General features: G+C 44.7%; 1 protein-coding gene and 1 non-coding gene across 2 annotated transcripts; both read left to right on the forward strand.

Annotated features, from left to right (window-relative positions):
- The first annotated feature begins 3,812 nt into the window (after positions 1 to 3,812).
- On the forward strand, positions 3,813 to 20,287 carry RP9 (RP9 pre-mRNA splicing factor). Its single transcript, XM_075558203.1, has 6 exons — positions 3,813 to 4,034; positions 11,557 to 11,587; positions 13,471 to 13,600; positions 17,011 to 17,102; positions 18,799 to 18,860; positions 19,607 to 20,287. Exons 1-6 carry the CDS (start codon positions 3,883 to 3,885, stop codon positions 19,803 to 19,805), a joined length of 666 nt encoding a protein of 221 aa, XP_075414318.1. The 5' UTR covers positions 3,813 to 3,882; the 3' UTR covers positions 19,806 to 20,287.
- Positions 6,007 to 6,141, forward strand: LOC142457610 (small nucleolar RNA SNORA9). Its single transcript, XR_012786312.1, has one exon. It is a non-coding gene; the product is annotated as a small nucleolar RNA SNORA9 (small nucleolar RNA).
- Positions 20,288 to 23,030: the final 2,743 nt, after the last annotated feature.

Genomic DNA, 23,030 nt, shown 5'->3' on the forward strand with positions numbered 1-23,030 from the left:
CCATGAATTTGTCTCTCTATTCAACCTAGACTAACACACCACTTTAGTGCAGTTTTGTTTTTTTCCTGTTTTCTGTTGGAGGCACAGGAGGAGTGGATGCATAATGATAAAATGGATAAAAGGGGATATAGGGAAAACAGGGTGGGGGGAGATAGGGAGGTAAAGGGGATTTCAGAAGTAACTAATGAAGGCAGGAGGTGGAGGGAAGCACTAGAACAGATTACCTCATAAATCATCTTAAAGGTGATTTAACCATGTGGGCAGGGGGAGGTGGGAATGCTGTAAAATTGATAAGGGGGTGATTGTACAATTTTACTTGATATGATTGAATGATTGAACTAGTGGTTTATATGATATGTAAATTACTTGCCAATAAAATAGTTGAAGGAAATAAAGTAAAAATCAAGTTATTGAAATACTTTTTGGGGGAAAAAAAGAAATACTCTTTGGGAAAAAAGTTTATATGACATATTTACAGATGAACAGAAATACAGAAAGCATGTAATATTTGGTATCAATTTTAGAAATATAAAACAAAAAGATTAGCAATACTCTTCACTGAAATATTGAAAGTGGCATGAATCCCTTTTTCCTTTGGATTTTTTGGACTTACAGCTTGTACACTTTGACCAGGTAGCCTTTTCTCATTAAGAATCAAAGTGGTTTAATACATTAATAAAATAAGTGTATTTAAAATAACTTAGAATTGTCTTCAATTATTCATTTATATTACAACTAGGTAAGAAATAAAGCTGCTTGTGTGCAAAAATGCCCCAAATCTTAGACATTTCTGAAAGCAGTGGTCATCAGCATTAACCTCGTTTAGTGACCGTGTGGTGTAGCACAGAGAACACTCTTTGCTACAAATGCTGAGGTTGTTTCCCATTTGCAGCGTGAAAATTTTTTTCAACAGCCCCTGCCTGCTCGCAATTAGGGTTGATTCTCCCTCAAGGAGTTTCTCAGGCTCTGTTGCAGTCAACCTCCTGGCAGGTACCCCACGAAAACCTGACAAATCTGTGGAAAGCCACCTGCAGCCTTGGCCCAAACACTAACTGGGACCAGAGATTCCACCACTCAGATGCCTGAACAAATTAGCCTCAAGCACCTCACCTCCCCCCTAAGGTGCTGCTGTGGAAGTTTACAGTGTTAGAGGAAACTGACATACGTTTCTAAAAAGTGAATTGTTGATGTCAATTCCAACCCATAGTAACCCGTATGACAGAGTGGAGTGGAACTGCCCCATAGGATCTCGAACCACCAACCTTTATTTAGCCACTGTGCTCCTTCAAATAGTGAATTACACTGATTGTCTTGCCCCCAGCCTCTTAGTCTATCTGGAAACCTAAGAAAAGCAACTTTGAAATCACATGTTATCTGACAGGGTTCTTAGCCACAAACAGCAGAATTTGCTCGAGCAGTACTTGAGCTCGTTGGCTCACTGTCTGGGAGCCTGAGCAGAGCAGCCAGAGAAAGGCCCAGCCACACTGTGGACGGCTCCTTGGGAAACCACTGCTGCTGCTGCTCCGGCCATGACAGCCGTATGATGGGAGGGGCTGGATGTCGGGACCTTCCACAGCTGCCCCAAAGACCAAGGCATGGCCCCTCTGTGCTTGCCAACATCAGTCTGTGGCTGCCACCTTGGCCCCAGAGGGGTACTTGTGCTTGGTGGGATTTGGGTCACATGTAGAACCTGCACTACAAGGGAGTCTGAAAAATGTCATTTTTCACTTTCTAACTTTGCTGGCACAGAACTGGAGTGGGTGTCAATTGAGTCAAACTACAAGCATTTTTTAAATGTCACTCTCACCTCTCTTGCCTTTCATACCCTCTGATATGATGACTGACTTCTCTATGATGTTCCTTTTTATGGAAATAAAGAATATTCACTGTGTGCTTTAAAAAAACACATTGCTATACTTTAAAATAAATTTATCCAATAAAAGCCAAATGCCAACTGCCATCAGGTTGACGCCAACTCATAGTGACTTAATAGAGTTTCTGACACGAAATCTTTATAGGCGCAGACAGCCTCCTCATTTACCCATGAAGCAGCTGGTGGATTTAAACTGCCAATCTTGCAATTTGTAGCCTAACACCTAACCCACAGTGCCACCAGGTCTCCTTAAATACCCCTAATCTTTCTACCCTAAAGCAATGATGGGTATCTCTTTTATATTCAGTCTTCCAGCCTGTTTACTTCATGGCTCTCTTAAGGGATCTAATCCAAGGTAGAAGTAGGGCTGGCAAGACCAGGATTCGCTTACTTTGGACTTCCCATGAAACAGTAACGTTGTACTTGGTAAAGAGAAAGGTCGGCAAAGGAAAAGGAAACCCTCCTGGAAGTGGACTGATAGTTACAAGAGCAATGGACTCAAACATAGCGGTGATCATGAAGACAGGCAGCGTTTGGCTGTTCTGTTTCTGTCAGTGAGGGGGGGGGCGAGGGGGCGGGTGTTGAGGACTAGGACTACTAACCACAAGGCCAGCAGTTCAAGCTCACCTGCCACTCACTCATGGAGGATCATGAGTCTGTTAGCTCCAGTGAAGGTTTACGGCCTCAGAAACCATAGACAGGTAGAGACTATAGGGACCATACATCCATAGATATACACCTATATATATGACTGGGTATATTTCTCTAGAGTGCCCAGGCTAATACAGTTGTTATGAATTATATTTATGGGCTTCATAACATTCCACAAGGGTTTCTTCCATATTTACTCAAGCATCACTCAAATTTTAGATGTGTGTTCATTCCAACTTATGAATATTTCTGCAACAAATAGCTCAATGCATGTAACTTCTCTTTCCTTTTCGGTTCTCCTAAGGGTTGAAGATATTAGTGGAAAGACATTTTCATTACAAAAAAAATGCCAAGATGTGAATGTAATACTCGCTCTACAATGTGGCCACCATTGTAATAATTGAAGATTAAAACATTTTCCTTAAACATATCATTTTTTATCATAATTTATATTAGATCAATATATATTAGATTATATTATATTAGGTGAAAGAGCGAGACATAGAGATATCGGTGTCGGAAGTTATCTGGCTGTCCAGGAACTACAGGGTGGCACCAAGGATCAGGGATCTCAAAAGTAAAAACAATTTTTCTTCAGTTAACGATGTTTATTTAATACTGCACTGACATGATCACATCCTCAAGGTCTTCATTTCTCTAGGGGTGGACTAAGTGGCTGGTATGATTACTTACCAATGTATCTTGACCTTGATGGAGCTTATATGCTAAGTAGATTTTATATGTTTACATGTATCTTTTAATTCCATTTTCCCAAGAACGTTATGCGCCCAATACACATTGAGTGTGCCGTGCCTATGGATCTCTGGAAAATTGGAGCCCTTTCCAAAAATGAATGAATCCCACGAACATGCGTGTGTATGGCCACTAGAGATCCCCTCCCCTTCCAGGGCCGCCGGCCGCCGGGCGGGCATCCCTAAAGTTGGCGGGCGTGGGGGAGGGCATGCTCAGAGAAATGGGTGTGGCTGGGCAGGTGGCCTCGGGCGAGCCCAGGGCTCGGCGTCCGGCTCGGCCTTGGCTTTGGGCCGCACCCGCCGCTCTGGGCCCCCGCCAGGGGGCGCGCTCCGACCTCCGGCCGGGCGGACCGGCCGCGGAGGGCTGCGGGCCTGCGGGGCACCGACCCGGGGGGCCTGGGCGCGGGGAGGCGGCGGGTCGGCCTGCCGGGCGGCGGGAGGTCGGGCGGCCGCGGCGGTTCCGCCAGCCCCGTCCGGGCGGGCCGCAGGGCGGCGGCGGGAGGGGGCGCTGCGGGGCCGCGCGGGCGCCGCGCGGAGGAAGTGCCGTCTTCGCAGCCGCCGTCGCCGTCGCCGCCCGGCGGGCCGCCGAGTGGCGCGCAGGCCGCGATGTCCTCTCGGCCGCGACGCGACGACGCGGGGTCGGGGGGCGCGCGGCGGCCGCGGGAGCTGCCCGAGCAGGAGCTGCAGCGGCGCCGGGAGCAGAAACGGCGGCGGCACGACGCGCAGCAGCTGCAGCAGCTGAAGCACCTCGAGTCCTTGTGAGTCCTCGCCCGACCTTCGGGAAGGAAGCGGGGCCTGCGGTCGGTTTCCCGCGCGGGGCCGGGGGGTCGCCCGGGCGCCGGGCGCCGGGCTGGTGCGTTAGGCGGGGGTCCTTGGAGCCGCCGGGCTGGGCGGGTGGGCCGAAGATCGCCCCTTCCCCGTGCGACCGCCCCCACGCCCTCCCCGTCGGAGCCCAGCAGTAACTGGCCGCCGACCATTGTCCGGGTGTCGCGGCGGTTGGTCTTGGGTCCCTTGTGGCCCGAAAGGTCCCCCCTCCCTCGGCGCCCTCGGAGCCCGGCCTCGGCCCGGGCTCCACCCCGGGCGGCCCCGCCGAGGCACACGTGGGTCGGTGGGTTTGGCTCTTCTGGGTTCTCACTCCGGGTGCTGCCATGTTTGGGTTTCCTGCTGGCATCCCTAGGCACTCTGGCGCGAGTAGTATTAGGCGCGCAGTCTCTGGAACCGAGTACAGCAGGCGTTCCGCCGAGCCTCAAAGCGTTCCCCTGTGAAATGAGGAAATCCCCATTCTTTCCTGGTGTTAAAAGTCCAGCCCAGGAAGGGTGGTGGGTCCAGGGAGCAAAAGATTGGGGTTGGAGACGAGGCTGACGAGCCTGGCTGTGCTGTGGCCGTCTGGACTGTTTCTCTCTAGTCTGTTGTGACCAGGACCCGAGAGTGGAAGCTTCAGAGAGGCAGTTTCTGCCCAACATAAGGAAGAACTTAGGACCAGCTGGTCAGCGTGGCCTGGTTTTGTAAACAGTTGGGTTAGGCTTGGGTTTTGTTTTTGTGCCCCTGTAAAGGAACCCCGGTGGAGCAGTCGGTAGGCATTCTGCTGCCAAGAGGTTCAAACCCATCAACCTCTGGTCAGGAGAGAGCTGGGGCAGCCCGCGCCCCCAGCACCACCAGGACAGTGCAGCTCTGAGAGACTGCTAACTGCTTAGGTCAGCCTTTCGGAACCACAGGCCCATTCGCCGGAAGAGACCGCTTTCTAGTCCTGCAAAAGTTCATCTCAGAAACCCCCAGGGGCAGTTCAGCCCTATCCTATAGGGTGTCTAGGGTGTCTGAGTCGGCATTGACTCCATCGCAGTGAACAGTCATTCTTCATGCACCGGGTGGGAGGTTGCACTAATGACCAAGTTCATTTCAAAGAGTCTGTGACCCTATAATTATCTCTAGAATTCCAACAATTTCTAACCATGTTCACTGAGTTATTCAATAAATTTTAGACTAGGTTGATCCTGTAAGGAATAGGTGCGCCAGTTATTAAAATCTTGCCTAATTAACCTGAGAGCTTTGATGCAAAATGCAGAAGATAACAGGCCAGTGGATAGAAAGTCCTTGGATCCAGTGTCAATGGAAACATCTCAGCACTGGCAAGGGTCTCTGCATCAGGGTGGATACATGTGTCTTGTCAGCTGCTATGTCTCCCAGGGTGTGAACAGTCTCCCACCTCCAAAGAGTAAGTACCGGATTTCCCAGAATTCTCAGAAGGTCATGCCCACACATTGGCTATGATCTGATTGACAAGGTAGACTCTACCCCTACACGCAATCCTAAAATTGACAAACGATTATATATCTACCACAAACCCTGATGCACACCTTTCCTGCTTTTATTTGTTTGCTTGCTTTTTACCGCTGTTGCCCCACCCACCCCTTTCCTGATTTTAAAGCACCTTTTTCTGTTCGAACGCTTGGTCTATGTGCAGCTTCTGCATGAACACATTTAATTGTTCTCGATAACCTTCTTGCCAGTGTTACCTATAGTTTATGCAGATGCCTTTGCATAGCCAATGAAAGAGAGGTAAACATCTCTGGTGTTTTCTGATTTAAGATGAGCTCTACTGGATGTCATCAGTGATATTCCTTGTTCCATGTCCTCTTGTGAATCCTAGCTGGACTTTCTGCCTACAACCCCTTTGTAAATTATCTCCAGCAGATTTTTACTTGAGTGATACTCCGTAAATTCCACATTCTCTTGCAAGCCTCCAGCAAGCCTGGGTTTGGAGCAACCCTGTGCATTCCTACAGTGCTTGCAAGAGCAGCTTTGAAATGGTTTGAGGTCTCGCTCTACAATATCTACAGAGCAAGGTTATAGAAATTTCAGACATTCAAAAAAAATTCCACATTCTCTAATTTCCATGAAAAAGTGCATTAGGGTTGAAGGGAAAAAAAACTACATTGCTTTGAGTCTTTGCATATCTGAAAAATAGTTATTCCACTTTCAAATTTAACAGGTAATTTGGCAAGCCCAGAATTTTAAGTTACAAATTATTTTTAGTCATTTCAAAGGTATGCCAACTTCTAGCTTACCAAATTGCTAACGTGTCTTTCTCTTAGATCTTAGCTGCTCTGTCTCAGCCCACCTTTGGAAGCTTTAACTTACTTCTTTTTATCCCTGTGTTCTGGTTTGATGATGTAAATCTTTTATTTCTTGATTCTTGAATTTGTTGTTGTTTTTCATTTTTCCTGATATTTCATGAGTATGCATATATGGTTTTATATTTTAATTTTGTTCCCCCCCCCCGAATTCTGTTGATTCTTTACCTCTCTCTTGATTTCTATTTCTTTGTCTTTTTCTACTTTCTAAAAGATTTATCTACCAATCTTTCCACTACAGTTTTCTTTTACTGTTACTATATTTTCAAGAGACTTCTTGTTCTGAGAATTGTTATTTTATAACATTATAAGTTTCTCATATCTCTTTCTTGTTTTATTTGGGGCAGGGGGCTGGGTCTTTGTCTTTCATGTGGAGATTTTTCCCCTGATATATGGGGGTCCTTGGATCTCTCTTCATATTTGAGAGTGAAGCGCTGTAAAGCAGTGGGTTAAGTGCTTGACTACGAACCATTAAGTTGGTGGTTCAAGCCCCCCCAGCTGCTCACTGGGAGAAAAATGGGTCAGTCTGCCTCTGTAAAGAATCACACCCTGGGAAACCCAAAGGGGCTGTTAGGTTGCTATAAGTCTGAATCAACTCAATAGCAGCAGGTTTGGTTGGGTTGGTTTGTTTTTTTTTGGGGGGGGGGTGAAAGGCACCCGAACGTGCTGGTCTACTGACTGGTTTCTCTAAAGAAGTCTCTGACTTGGAGGTCAGAGATACAGGGGAGTTTCAGAATGTTAGTGGGAAACTGGAATTAAAAGATAAAGGTACTTCAGGACTTTTTGAAGCCTCCACAGTACTGTGGGTGAACAGAGAGGGAGGAGCTGAGTAGCCCAGTGTTCAGACTAAGATTCCATGCCTGTCCCAGCCAGTGCTTACCCCCTTTCCCACCCTCACCTTGCCAATAGGCCTGCATGTTTCGCAGGGACTAAACTTGCAGCTTTCTTCCAACACAGACAGGCTGTGTCTTCAGGTACCAGAGAATGGAGAAGATCCATCCAATTCTCATCTTCTGCAGGTTATCACTTCCTCTTCCTAAAGAAGTTATTTCCCACTTCCTTTTGCTTGCCTCTGCCTTCCCTTATGCATTGAAATCTTACTCTGCTTATATCTCCTGTTGGGATTTTTACATTTCTTTAAAAAGGACTTTGTAACTTTTAATTCCTTGAATGCTATTTTAAGGCAGTCTTGAGGTTCCTGAGGAGCCCTGGTGGCATAGTGGTTATGCTTTGGGCTCATCCACACAAGGTCAGCAGTTCAAAACTACCAGCCATTCTGTGTAAGAAAGATGGGGCTTTCTATTTTCCATGAAAAGGTACAGCCTCGGAAACTCACAGAGGCTATTCTACCCGGTCCTAGAGGATCACTGTACACCACTGTCGTCTCGATGGCAGTGAGCTTGGTTTGTGTCTGAGAGGTCCCTGGTGGTACAAATGGTTTGTTCTTGCTACAAAACTGAAGACTGGTAAATTGAACCCACCCAGCAGCACCACTGATAAAAGGCCTGGCACTCTGCCTCCATACAGATGTCAGGCAGGACTACTCTGCCATGGGGGGTCACTGAGTGGGAATCAGCTCAGGGTGTGGAATCTGGGGTGGGAGTCTGGAGAGGGAAGACAAAAGCAAGGTGGTCGTCCTGTTGTGCTACACGGAGAACCTGATGATGGGCTTGTACAAACTGGATTCAAATTCTTTTACTCTGGGCATGCCTTCTTCAGGTCTTCTCCATCCCCGCTGACCTGCTTCTCTTTGCCCTTACCAGCCACGCCCCTAAAAGCACCTGAATCCAACCCCATGCTCTGGAGAGCACCTCTCCCCTCTGTTTTCTCTCCCTCCCTTTACCCTTTCCCATAGATGTTCCTGGGCTGCTGGGCAAAAGCAAACTGTGAGTGTGGGTGTGTTAGGCTGCATTGTCTAGAATAACAAATCTGGTGAAGTGTGGGTACAGGGGTTCCCACAGTCGAACAGGTCCTCAGGAGCGACTCTGGGCTGGTGGAACATATTAAAGATAGACACAGCCATCGGGCACAGGAGCTCCAAGTTCCTATGTCAGGACTGGGAGTGAATGGATTTTCCAATGGGTATAGATGATGGGGCTTACTGACCTTTCAATATGATCATACAGTGAACATATTAATGTTCATTAGCATTAATTAACATAGTTAACGGGTCCTATCATAAGTGAGTAGCATAATAAACAAGCAGTGAGATGAATCATCATCTTGACCTAGTGCTAGTTGACCTCCAGCATTCCTGAGCCCTCCCCATGACCACAATCAGCAAGAGATGGCAGGGTTGCTCTAGATCGTGATTGCTTGTTACCTGCAGAAGGCCTCCAGGCATAGGAACCAGACACAGGAAGGATTCATCTCATAGGGTAGCTAGCTCCTTGATGATAGTTCCTTTCTAGGGTGCTATCGCAGGGCCTGAGTTCAGTCATGAGAATGTTAGAGTCTTCCCCCACTGGAGTCGGCTTTGCAGACCTGTAATTATGAGCACAGAGGATTTAGCCGCATTATACTCCCATCCAGTCCCTCAGTTTACCACATAGTGACACTGTATGTATAAGAAAGGGCTTTATGCCCGGCTATCAAAAGAGATAGTGTCTGGGGTCTTAAAGGCTTGAAGGTGAACAAGCGGCCATCTAGCTCAGAAGCAACAAAGCCCACATGGAAGAAGCACACCAGCCTGTGTGATCACGAGAAGTCGAAGGGATCAGGTATAAGGCATCATCATAAATAAAAAAAAAATCCTACCATAGTGCATGAAGGGGGAAGTGCAGAGTGGAGACCCAAAGCCCATTTGTTGGCCAATGGAGATTCCCTCCCAGAGGGGTCTAGAGGAGGAGAAGAGTCAGGGTGTGATGTAGCACCGATGAAGAACACAGCTTTCCCCCAGTTCCTAAATGCTTCCTCCCCGCCCACTACCATGATCCGAATTCTACCTTGCAAGTCTGGATAGAGCAGAGGATGTACACTGGTGCATATGGGAGCTGGAGGCACAGGGAATCCAGGGTGGTTGATACCTTCAGGACTAGGGGTGTGAGGGGTGATACTGGGAGGGTAGAGGTGAGTGGGTTGGAAAGGGGGGAACCAATTACAAGGATCTACATGTGACCTCCTCCCTGGGGGACAGACAACAGAAAAAGGGGGTGAAGGGAGATGCCGGATAGGGCAAGATATGACAAAATAATCTATAAATTATCAAGGGCTTATGAGGGAGAGGGGAGCAGGGAGGGAGGGGGAAAAAGAGGACTTGATGCAAAGGGCTTAAGTGGAGAGCAAATGCTTTGAGAGTGATTAGGGCAAAGAATGTATGGATGTGCTTTATACAATTGATGCATGTATATGTCTGGATTGTGATAAGAGTTGTATGAGTCCCTAATAAAATGTAAAAAAAGAAGAGAGCTTTATATCAAGAAGGCAAGCCAGCCCAGTCCAACTGCAGCCCACAAGCCCCTCTTCCAACTCCTGTAGCTGCGGGCTCATGTCGCAGAAGAGTGAAGCAGGGAGATCACCCACTGGTGGTGTCGAGTCCCGTGGATCCCAGGCTGGTGGAAACATGGCAGGCAAGCACAGCTCGCAGAGTTGGGCCCCCTACTTGGGGACACAGCTTGAGTTAGCCACAGAATCCCAGCGAGCAGGAAGGCAAAGTGACAGAGAGAGATTGGCTGGTTGTCTTACTCTTGTACAAAAGGCTATGACATTAAGGAAGTGCCATCGGGCTGCAACTTCATTGACAAGTTTGACTCTGCCCCTAGCAAGGAGCGTCAGTGGACATAACCCTGACTACCACTGTGTGTGAATGTGTGTGTGTGTGTGTCTCATTTCTACTTCGCTATCCAATAGGAACCTGCTGTAAGAACAGTTTTGTGGGATGGAGTACACTTACATGAGAGCCCTTCTAAAGGAAAGCCCACCCCAGTACTCTGTCAAGTGCCTGGGAAAAGTAAGAATTCTTGCCTTGTCCACACTTGGAAAGAGAATATTTCTTCCCTTTTACAGAAATTTAGTCTATACACTGCTCAGAGAAAATTATTATAATCTGATTTAATAGCTAAGTTCAATAGCTAGATAGCACCCAAAAATGGGCCTCCACCATCTGTGTGTGTGCGTGTGTGTGTGTAATTTTAAGATTTAATTGAGAGTCCCAGCGGGGTAGTGGGGTACATATTGAACTGCTAAACGCAAGGTCAGCAGTTTGAAACCACTAGCCAGCCACTCCTTGGAAGAAAGACAAGGCTTTCTGGTTCCATCAAGAGTTACAGGCTCAGAAACCCACAGTTACAGGTCAAAGACCCAAGCTCAGTAGCAGTTCTACCCTGAACTGTGGAGTCACATGAGTCAAAATCAGCTTTTCTGTGGCCGAGATGGGCTTTTTGGGAAGAATTAACTTGATAGACACAGTCTTCTCAAGTGTCACCATGCAAACCCAGACTACACAGTAGGTACACCACTGGTAAAACATTACTGTAAACTTTGAGGTTGACCCTTTAAAATATACTCCAGAGACGAATGAAGTGTTTGACCCGGGCGGGGACAGAAAACATCTGTGGCCTTCCTTTAAACGTGTGGGGAAAGCTGGAAAAGGGACCTTTTTCGTTCCCTATTGCTAATAGAGTTTAGATACCATTACTAATAACAATAGATTTTAAGTAAGCAATCTCCTAACACCCCCTTTAATTCTTGGCAGGGACGGTTAAATATTTTTCAGGAATTTGGATCTCAGTTTGGTGTGCCATATGTTGTTTATACGATGGTTGTGGTTCAAAGAATAGATTATTGAGTATTTACAGAGCCTGCACCACCAATACCCATAGGTCCAGAAACAGCCCATGGGTGGTCATCTCCCTGACCCTTCCCCGTGTTCTCCTGGGTTTCTCATCTTCTCCCCCAAGTCATTTCACTAAGACAAGTTAGTGGCTAAATTCAATCCTAGGTGTCTGCAGGGTGTGCTGTCGCATGATCTTACTGATAATGGGTTCCTCGGTACTGAGCGTACTACAGAAACTTTTAGAAGTCATGTGGCTTGAAAGTTGTTCACGGAGGCTATTCTTGTCATTTTGTCCTGCTCACTGCTTTTTTCTCAGTAAAAATTCATTATGTTCCTATTAAAATGATTGATGGATTTTTTTCTCTCCCCTTCTAGTTATGAAAAACCTCCTCCAGGGCTTATCAAGGTTAGTATGTGAATTCTGTACTCTTGCTTATTCTCTTACCCATTCGAGGAGGCTTCAGAAAGTTCCATTATAGAAAAATTCCCTTCTTTCAATTTCATTTTCCATGATGACTTGAAATAGTCCCCGTATACATAGAAATTTAGTAGTTGGGATGAAGAATAATTGTATAAGGCATTTAAACTTCCTTTTTTAAAGACCCTGCAAGGAGCCCTGGTGGAGTAATGGGTTACAAGTCACAAGGTCAGTGGTTCAAACCCACCAACCACTCTGCAAGAGAAAGCTGAAACCGTGCCCTCCTGTAAAGAGTGACAGTCTCAGAAACCCACAGGGGCAGTTCTGCTCTGCCCTTCAGGGTCGCTGCGAGTCCGAATGGACTGGAGGGCAGGGAATCTAGTTGGGTTTGGTTCTTCTTTACAGTTGCCAGATAGGTGATGCATTTTGGGCTTTGTAGAAAGATAATCTGTCATGTTTCTCTCCCCCAAGTTATCACTGACTAAAGAAAGAAAACAACGAAATCAAACTCACTGCCATGGATGGGGTTGATTCAGACTCAGAGACCCTTTAAGACAAGGTAGAACTGGGCTGTGGGTTTCGGAGACTGTTACTCCTTAGGAGTAGAAAGCCTCATTTTCCTCCCCAGGAGCTGCTTAGAGGTCTGACCTTGTAACCTACTCCATCCGACACCAGGACCCCGGAAGGTTATCACCGATGCCCGTGTTTTCTTCAGCCATTGCCCCTCTCTTTCTCACACACAAATGCATCTGCAGGAACTCCACTGTCCTGTTGTCATTCTGACTCACCAGCCCAGCCTCCAGAACACCCTGTGCTGTCTCAGCCCTTCCTGGTAGTGGCTGCAGCTCTGACCAGCTTCAGAAGGGGAGTGTGAGAAGGGGAGCGCATGCAGGCCGCCTCTGTGGGGCAGGACCCCTGCTCCAGCACCCTGGCAGAGGGCCCATGTCTCCATTCAAGTGAAACTTAACAGTAGCAGCAGTCAGAGACCCAAGCAACCTGAAGGAAAAATAGATCTGTAAACCATACCCATCCATTATTAATTTAATATTTATGGAAATTTACATCTAAAGTAGCACCTTAGGTGTAAATGCAGGCATTCGGTGATGAGACTGCATTTTGAGCATATAGCATGTGCATGACTATAAGTCATAACAGAGGCCTTCAAGGTATAAGCAGCTATGTTTTAAAACATTTTTTTAAGATTATTGGTCAGATAAAGACTGTGGTCCCTAGTCACCCTTCAGGAAATGAACTCACCCCCAGGGCTTAATTTGCAGGCAGACTATAAACCGGTCTTTAAGGGAAGTAATAATTCTAGGGAAGGACGCACACCTTAAAATAGCCAACTATTGGAAGTGAAAGGGCAGCCCTTATCCAGGGACAAGGTTCCGAATGGTTAGGAAAGAAGGAAGAATGGAAGCAGGAAGCACAGGGAAGAAGTAGGACGTATGGTACTAAAGAAGAAATTTTTATGTTTCTTACTATCTCTTAATAATCCATACTATTTGTATTATTTTAGAAAAGGTTTACTTGTTTGCTCTGTGTTCTTAAATGTGGCCTTATTCCACCAAGATTTCAAGTGAGTAAAAGCCATTTTATGATCTTATCATCTAAATAACACCAGAGTTTAGGGCGAGCTCACAGGTCACCCTATATAAAGAACTCTAGTGATATTCTTGTCAAAGAACAGTTACTCACTCAGCAGTTCTTCTGGAGCATTCATGCCCCCTTGGACCGGATAGGACTTGCCTTTCTAATCTGAGAGAGCAGTCAGTTAGCAGTGGGGTCTGCTGCCAGGCCCGGGGAGGATTCAAGTGGCTCGCTTTGTTTTGTTTTGGCCTAATTGTTCACACATTGTCTCCCTTGTTTAGGAAGATGAGACTAAGCCAGAAGACTGCATACCAGATGTACCAGGCAACGAACATGCCCGGGAGTTTCTGGCCCACGCACCAACTAAAGGACTGTGGATGCCACTGGGGAGAGAAGTCAAAGTTATGCAGTGTGAGTGCGGCGGAGTTTCGGTAACGCTACCCAGACATGGACAGCGAGTTACAGAGCACAGTTTACAATGCATACTTAAGTTGTTTAATTGGATTCATTTCTTTAGATCCCCATTTTATAGGTAAGAAAGCAGACTCATAGATGTTGGAAAGTTGTTCAAGGTAAAAGGAAGAGCAAAGCTTTGAATCCAGGGCTTCTGACCTCAAGTCCAATCAATGGTCTTGTCATAGTTACCTTTGGAGTGCATGCGCCAAAGTGCCTTGGGGACAAGAGGTGCTGGAGGGTGATCCCTGCGGGTGAGGCCTCAGTGGATCATTCCAGGTTATTAAACATACCCTCCATGAAGAATATGCAGGACAAAGAGGACGCTTTCTGCTCCAGCAAAGATATAGTCTCAGAACCCATCGGGGCAGTTCTACTCTGTTCTGTATAGTCGCTGTGAGTTGAAATCCCTCAATGGCATTGATTTTGGTTTTTAGTGTTTATTTTATTATGATTGTATTCAGAGTTGAGTCGTCTACTAAAGTGAATAAATTTCCTTTCCTGTACCTTGCATGTTTTTTATTTCCTACAATGAATCGTTGTTTTTTTTGTTCTCCCTGCTTAATTTACTTTTCTGTAAACTTCTTTGTTGTATAGATTTTCCATTTGCCAGGATATAAAATTCTAGATTAAAAGCCATCATCCATTGCCTTCTTGTTTCTAGCGTGAATGTTGAGCAGCCAAAGCAATGCAGGGGCTCGACCCCGGGGCGTGCCCTGGTTGGTGTTAGTCTTGGAGCGCTTCTCTCCCTCGGGAAGCTCCTAAGGCGGATGGCCTCCTCTCCAGGGTTGTGAAGTCCCACAAAGGATGTCCTTCCCTCTGGGTTTGCAGACCTACGCTTCAAATAGTGAACTTCCTAGAGTGGTTTTCCAGGGTCTTGTCCTCTTCTGATGATGTTTTTGTTTTATTTCCTAGAGTATTTCTTCAACATTACCTTCCAATCCTTTTATTAAGTTTTTTGTTTTTTCTGCTATCATATCCATTTTTTTTACTGGACAAGTCAATTTTTGTTACTGTGCCATGCAAGTACATCAGGGTGGGGGGCAGAGGGCGGAGACTTTTTTGGTTTGTTTTATGTATTCTGTTCTTGTTTCATTGTTACATCTTATCTAAAGATGATTATTTACTTTTTCTTCTTCCCAGTAGGATTTCAATTCCCTCAAGTTTCTGCTTCTCTTTGTTTCATTTCTCCACTTTTCTTTATTTAAGAAGCTGTCCGGTGTCTAGTAATCTGTGCCCCAACTGGTAACGGAGGGAGAAAGAACGAGAGACTTGGTCAGAGAAAGGATGACTTGATGGCAGTGAACAACATGTGACTATATGGCAACATATTCCAAAGCCTAGTAGATTAAAACAAAAGTAAACAATTATTATCTTACAGTGTCTGTGGGTCAAGATTTTGGGAGAAGCTTAGCTGGCTGATCTTGGCTCTAGGTTTCATGAAGTTACAGTTAAAATGTGCGCTGGGAATGCTGTCATTTGAAGTAGGAATGGGGCTAGAAGATCCAGTTCCGCGTTGGCCCACACCTTTCTCTAAGGCGTCTTGATTGTCCTCAGGATGTTATGACTGCCAAGTCAGTGATGGGAGCGAGTAAGGGCCATCTTTTCATGAGCCAAGCTCACGAGCCACCATACCATTATATGCCATTGCTCGCACAGCCCAGCCGTGCCTGTTTATTGTGGGGGGAAAGTACCTTACCAAGCGCCATGGACCAAAGGTGGGACTCATGAGAGGCTCGTACTAGCTACCAACTCTCGTTCAAGGGTTGGAGATGTGAAAAATGATGAGAAGTTCTAAGTAGAGCTTCTTCATTTGACCACAGGTCTCACCAAGAGAGTGATCCCTCTGGGTTTATCAATTGGGTAGCCTCGGAGGTTGGTCTCGTTGGTCTGGTTAGATTTTCTTTTGTGTGTGTATGCTTAGATTTTTCACAGACAAGTCTATTTCCTGCCTACAGGATGAAGGCCAGGCTGCTTGTGTTCTGGGAACTGATTAGAGAGAGACGTCTTAGCAGCCAGTAGTCATTTGTATTCTCTTTGGCACCTTGCCTTCCCATGTACCTGATGTCACGGAAGCTGCAGCTCCTCTGTTTGATTCTCTCAAAATCTGCCACTCACCAAGGTGGAGGAGAGATGCACTTAGCCTTTTAACACCAGCCCCTCCTTTTCTACCTCCCCTTCAACTTGACTTCCAGAAGGACTCTGGGACTGCCAATTTCTGGCCTTTTCAAGGATTCTGCACATAGAAACAGAGTTGGCCCTCAGTTCTCTGCTGACTACCAATTCATTTTGTAGGGGCTTACTTTTTTTTAGCGCATATCTATTTCTATTCTAAGCTTCAGCCATTTTTTGGTGTTAACTCCTTTCCTATTTTCCCTGTCCTGTGGTTCATGCTTTTTTAAAATAACATTTTGTTGTACTTTCATGAATGTCAGAAACACATTGGTGTGAAGCCATGTACGGTAAGAATCTATTCCTTCTTGCCCAGTTGGAATGAATTTGAAATGGTAGGAGCGATAAGGCCAAGGAAAGGTCATGACAATCAGTAGAGATCCCTCAAACTTGATTCCCCCCCCCCCCCCCGTCCCCCGTCCCCCCACTGCCCCAGTGGTCTCTCCCTCCACAGCCCAATTGAAAATTAACAGCTGCACTGTCTTTGCCTTTCAAGAAACGGGCAGCCTGGAGCAAAGCTTGTTGCTCTCAGCCACACAGTAAGCCTTCTTCTGACTCCTTGAGCTCCTGAGTTGGGAGTAGCTTAATGCCCAAATCAAAACGGCGATTAGAAACAGCTGCACATACACGAATAATCAGAATGTGAATGTACAACTGAAGAATCTAGGAAATTTGGAATCCATCAAAAATAGAATAGAATAAGGTAAATAGCCTGGGCCTTAGTGAGTGGAGATGGACTGGGCTCAGAGAAGCACAGGGCCTACATGCTGAGAGCGACAAACTGCAGAGCAGCAGCGCCCCCAATCATCACAAGGATCATTTCATGACCGCTCTAACGTGCATCGTGTCCGTGGGAGGAAAATGCCCCTGCACTGATAAAGATGGCTACAAGACCACTATTTATTAGTGAGGACAAGCACCGTCTTATGAACAAAAATAATAATTTTTTTACCCTTTGCTTTTTTTTTTTGCATGGAATTGCTTCATAGTACTTATTGATGAAGTAATCACTTCTGAAACTCCAAGTCAAAAAGATGCTTATGAAGCAACTTGTTTCCATTTTGAGGGATCCTGTGTGGTTCATCCATTGAGTGTATTTGCTTTCAGAATTGCGTTTTGATGAAAAATAATGATATAATGATCCTCTGATTCCTTGCCTTGAAGAAGTGAAAGTGTGTTCTCTTCTTTGTTTACAGGTTGGCGTTGTAAACGTTATGGTCACCGAACAGGCGACAAAGAGTGTCCTTTCTTTATCAAAGGCAACCAAAAGTTAGAACAGTTCAGAGTAGTAAGTAAAACCCCACGATGTCAATTTACAGTGATCGGAGCTGGTGAAAGTCCATGAGTCAGCACTTGCCCATCAACTAAAAGTTCACAGAAAATACATTCCCAGAAGCCTTCTGGCCAAAGCATCTGGTGTTAAATGGGCATCTCTGTTAAATGGCATTTGTGTGACAGATTAACGTGACTTCTCTCTAAGGTGTTATTTGGTTATGATTGGGAACAGAACTTCTGTTTCTGAAGCACGGATTATTTTCTATGCTATCATTTTTAAAATTTAAGACATAGTGTATTTCATAACTAAAATTAGGATTTTGATTTCTTAATCATAATCTGATGATTAGTTATCTTTCTGTTGTGAGCTAGAACCATATGTTTAACATAAATGTTCTCATTAGCTAACAGTAAGACAAACCTGTTACTCCCTCTTCAATACACCATCAATTCAGTGCTCAGCAAATGCTTCTGCCAAATAAAGTACCATATTGCTGTTATCGTATGTATCAGGATTTAGCAAACCAGAGTTCAAAGACATTTTAGATGTTGTGTTCTTATTTTTTAAGTAAAAAATAATTATTACTGTGCACCAAAAACTGCCAGATGGAATGTCAATTTATTTATTTATTGGAAATGCCCATTTATGTAGCTATTGTAGAAGGTACTTTAGTGATAAAAGCCAAAATATTTAAGCATTCTCATTTTTCAAACTCAGATATCCGTATTCTAGGACTTTATCCCAAGGATATATAGATTATCTGTGTGCCCACATTTTTATGTCTGTATAAGGTTAACTTTCAAAATTACTTATGTGACTGAAAAAAATGGAGACTAAAGAAAAAATAAGAAACATATCAGTCTAAGTCACAATAACATACAAACGATATAGCCTTTAATAATAATATTTTTAAATCTACTTTAAAAGATTGCTTAAAGCACTTTAAAAGAAAATATTTATGAAACCAGAAAAGAGTTCTATACATCATATTTATAATATTTAATAAATTATAAATAATGATTGGGAGAAAAACACTAAAGTGTTAGTGGTTATCCCTGGGTGTTAAGATAATAGTGTTTGGGTTTAAAAAAATTTTTAAGCTAAAATTTGACACATATCCATATTTTTACTGAGTAATTCGCACACTGAGTTTAAGTTGTTTTGAATTGCACAAGTAGTAAAAGACTGCGTATGCCATATAAAAGTAAATGAAACCACCAAGCTCAATCTTGCCTCTCTCCCCAAAGGGATTTTGCAGTTGATGAGTATAATTTCAGACATCTTTTAGGATACTTGCATGTGTTTTTCTACACCTAAAGTGGGTTGTTCTTACAGTTCACATTCTTTCACCTTACATGTTTACATCTTGCAACTCAGTTGTTCTGCTTATTAATCTACATACAACAAAAGCATTATCTCTGCACTAGGGACCGTGCATATTACTTCATAGTGGGACTATGTCATGGATTACGTAGTTACTTCCTCATAAAAGATGATTTCATTTTCTATATTTTAAGAATCAGAAAATCCTTTTTACAGCTCAGTTGAGTTTACTGTGATTGTGACCCTTTGGAAAGAGTAGAATATTTTTGACATTATATTACATCAAATGGGGGAGAAAAACTTGATGGTTTCAGTAAAATAAGGATCTCATTTTTATCCAATGGTCTGAGGCCTAACCAAACCTCACCTTTCTCTGACCCCCAAGGCACATGAAGACCCCATGTATGACATCATACGAGAGAATAAAAGACATGAGAAGGATGTAAGGTGAGATCATCCTGATAACAGCATACCTTTAACATTTAAAATTACATGAATTATAACAACCACCCCATACTAGGGATTGGTTTAGTAAATAATGATACTCTCCATGGAAGAGTTTGGAGGGCAGAGTAATCAGTGAAGAGACATGTGGGGAAGGAGCAGTGTGTGGCATGGAAGCTATAGACCTTGTTATTCTGGGAGTGGCTTAAAGCAGTAGACTTGCCCCAACACACACACATCCCATCACTGACAGGTAACATTCACATTATCGTGGCTGGTCCTTTTATGCATTTGATTATCCTGTGAGTTGTTTTATTTTCTTTAATATCTTTAAGGATCTGAGCTTCTGGTAAATATTACTGTTTGGTCTAAAGATGGTGGAAAAACAAGGGGTTTTTAATTTATTTCACATTGTTTACATTGAGTTTTAATTATTGAAGGAGGTATATTATAATCTTCTATAAAATCAAACAGTATGAGAATAATTTAGGGAAATGTGTATCTACTAGAACTTACCATTGTAAGAACTTTTGAGAACATACAGAAATATTGAGGAAAATGAGTAGGGTACAAAATGGTTTGAACACTGGTTTGTCACTTCAAGTAGGTATTCACGTGGACAAGAATAGGAACATAGACATCCCCCCAGCCTCCCCCCAAGCGCTCTGTTTAGTGATAACATTTTTCTCCCCCAGCCCGGCTCTGAACTCTGTCGTTTGATGGTTGTCTAAGCGCTGTTCTATGTTTAGGATCCAGCAACTCAAGCAGCTCCTGGAGGACTCCAGCTCCGACGAAGAGGGCAGCAGCTCCGCTTCCTCGGAGGACAAAGAGAAGCACAGGAAAAAGAAGAAGAAAGACAAGCATAAGAAAAGGAAGAAAGACAAGAAAAGGAAGAAAAAGCGAAAGCACAAGCCTTCCAAGTCAAACGAGAGTTCAGACTCAGACTGACAAAAGAAATGGATTCGTTCCCCATTTTCTTCTCAAAATGAGACTCTTGTGGCCAAAGAACCAGGGAAGACGCACCTGGAGAGAGCAAAGCCGAGAGTCTGCCTGGCTGTGAACTCTCACCTGCCTCCCCGTCAGGGTGCCACCCACAGGAGGTGCATGGCTCCTCCCAGGTGCTCGTGTGGGACAACTGCTGACTTCAGCCAGGAACCCTGACCTGGTGTTCTCCTTGGCCACTAACCACAACATGGGACTCACTCAAAAGGCCGCCCTCGGCAGGTGCCAGGCAACAGGACTCTCTGCAGAAGCTTCTGTGGGTTCCCCCTCAGACTACTTAATTCCTACAGATTTATTTCACAGGCTTGTGTTTACTCTGATGTTGATGGTAATAAAAGCTGATTATTTTATTTATTTTTTAAAATATTTTAAAATTATTTTTGAATAATAATACTCATGCATGGTCCTACTACAAAAGGGGCATAGGGTTTAATCATGAAGTCTTCCTTTCGCTCTTCTGCCCCAAATACACTTCCTTCCCCATTGACTACCACTAGTCTGTTTGTTTTTTTTTAATTTATTTTTTGTTTCTTTTAATCGTTTTATTAGGGATTTATACAACTCTTACCACAATCCATACAAACATCAATTGTGTAAAGGACATCTGTACATTCATTGCCCTCATCATTGTGAAAACATTTCCTCTCCAATTAAGCCCGTGGCATCAGGTCCTCATTTTTTCCCCTCCCTACCCACTCCCCCCGCCTCATGAACCCTTGATAAATTATAAATTATTATTTTGTCATATCTTGCCCTGTCCGACATCTCCCTCACCCACTTTTCTGTTGTCCGTTCCCCAGGGAGGAGGTCACATGTAGATCCTTGAACTAGGTTCCCCCTTTCCAACCCACTCTCCCTCCACTCTCCCAGTATCACCACTCACACCCCTGGTTCTGAAGGGATCATCCGCCCTGGGTTCCCTGAGTTTCCAGTTCCTTTCTGTACCAGTGTACATCCTCTGCTCTAGCCAGATTTGTAAGGTAGAATTGGCATCATGATAGTGGGGCGGGGGAAGCATTTGGGAACTAGAGGAAAGTTGTATTTTTCATCGTTACTACATTGCACCTTGACTGGCTCACCTCCTCCCCTAGACCCCTCTACAAGGGGATCTCCAGTGGCCGACAAATGGGCTTTGGGTCTCCACTCTGCACTCTCCTCCTCATTCACTATGGTAAGATTTTTTTTGATGATGCCTGTATACATGATCCCTTCAACACCTCTTGATTGCACAGGCTGGTGTGCTTCTTCCATGTGGGCTTTGTTGCTTCTGAGCTAGATGGCCGCTTGTTTACCATAGTCTCAGTTTCTAGGGCAGTCTTCCAGAACGACAAGATACCACAAATACAAGTGACATTTTTCATTCCTTTTTTTTATGCACATGCTAGCACATATTCCACATGTATGGAGACCTCCTTGTTGCTGTGAACCAGCAATGTAAAACAGTGTAATGCTTAATTTGGCCTTGCTGCCTATGAAAGGTTTGTTTCAAAACCCCTGGCACAATTAGCTCAAAGATATTTTGAGAGGTGAATCACAGTACACAACCTGTATGGCTACACTCTCTTTAACTTGCATGGAGCTTAGTGCCAGAGTCTCAATATTTTCCCCGAGTGGTTGAGAAAAATTATAAAAATAAAAGTAATGCTGGAATTGGTCAGCGACCTAAATTTTAATATACCTCCCTCACTTCCTTTCTCTTTCCTGCAGAGCACATCGCCTGGGTTCCCAAGCTTTGACTTTTCCGCAGCAGAGGCAGCTCTGCGTCGGTGCCGACAGCCAGGAAAGTATCAGTCAGTTCTCTGATGAGCCAGAGTGGGGCCAGCTCTTGTTCCTAAACGTCCTTCCTTATTTGCAAGGACAGTTGTTGCTTTCTGGAGCCCTGGTGGCACAGTGTTTTTATGGTTTAGGTTGTGATCTGCAAGGTCAGCAGTGTAAAGCCACCACCCACGACGGGGCTTTCTACTCCTATGGACAGTGCAGTCTTGAAAACTCACAGGGGCAGTTCTACCCTGTCCTGTAGGGTCGCTATGAGTCAACATCAAGTCGATGGCCTTGAGCCTGGTTGGTTGGTGCTGTCAGCACTCAGTCAGGGTTCTAGGGACTCCTCCGTACTACCATTTCCTGCCTCATTCCCTAGGAATCAGATTCACCGCTCTTTAAAGAATAACCCATTCAGACCCATGCTTGCGCCTTCTCTAACTCTCAGCAGTAAATGCTCTCCATCTTGTTCTTGGAAGAGTGTCTATTAGGAACACAGATTGTCATTGTCGGGACGTGCTTCATCCACTCACGCCTTGTCATCCTTGCCCAGAGGCAAAACTGCTTCTCAGGCTGTTAGTCCTCTCCCACATGTGTGTTTCTTACGCAGTCCCAGCCTCCTTGATTCTTCCAACACTTTTCTGTCCTTTCTGGAACCATATTTTACTGTAAATATATTCTACTCTGATGGAAAAGAATCTAATTCTCAATCTTTTAGGACATCAGAATCACCGGGAGGGCTTGTTAAAATACAATCACATCCCCGGTCCCATTCCCACAGTGTGAGATTTAGTGTGTCTAGACTGGACCTTGAAACTTGCATTTCCAACAGGTTCCCCTGTAACACGGATGGATGGCTGTGAGGGAACTACGGTTCAATTTCTTTAACCAGTGACTGAAGTCTTTTTCCACTCCCTGCTCTCACTTGATCTGTTTGTCCTCTTGTAAGTCATTGCCGCCCCTTCCCCCCTCTGATTTTCATCTGCCTTCTGCTTCTAGTCTTTAATGCCTGGTTCATAACTTCTATCATTACCCTTTTTGTCCAATTTACAATAAGAACTTCAAGCCAAACTCTTCCCACTCTGCTCCTAAATCTAGATAAATGGAGAAAATTACACAGCTGATGGCCGTAAGAATTCATCTTCAAACTCAACTGATGCTACAAAGCTGATGAGCCAACCAAAAGTGTTTTAATAATCTATTCAAACCTTCAATCCTCAAACATCTCCCCTCAGCTCAGTCCTCACCACTCCCACCCAGGAATGTAATATAAACCTTCAGGTCTCCCTTCACCAAGCATCCTTCCAGCCTTACAGCATAGTTGTGGGTAAGGGGAATCATAAATTGGCCTCCAAGATTCTCCCTCCTGTTCTCCAAAGATTAAACCCAACCCACCGCCCTCAGACAATAGTA

Source organism: Tenrec ecaudatus, chromosome 9 (assembly GCF_050624435.1).
Source record: "Tenrec ecaudatus isolate mTenEca1 chromosome 9, mTenEca1.hap1, whole genome shotgun sequence".
In the NCBI taxonomy this organism is placed as follows: Eukaryota; Metazoa; Chordata; class Mammalia; order Afrosoricida; family Tenrecidae; genus Tenrec; species Tenrec ecaudatus.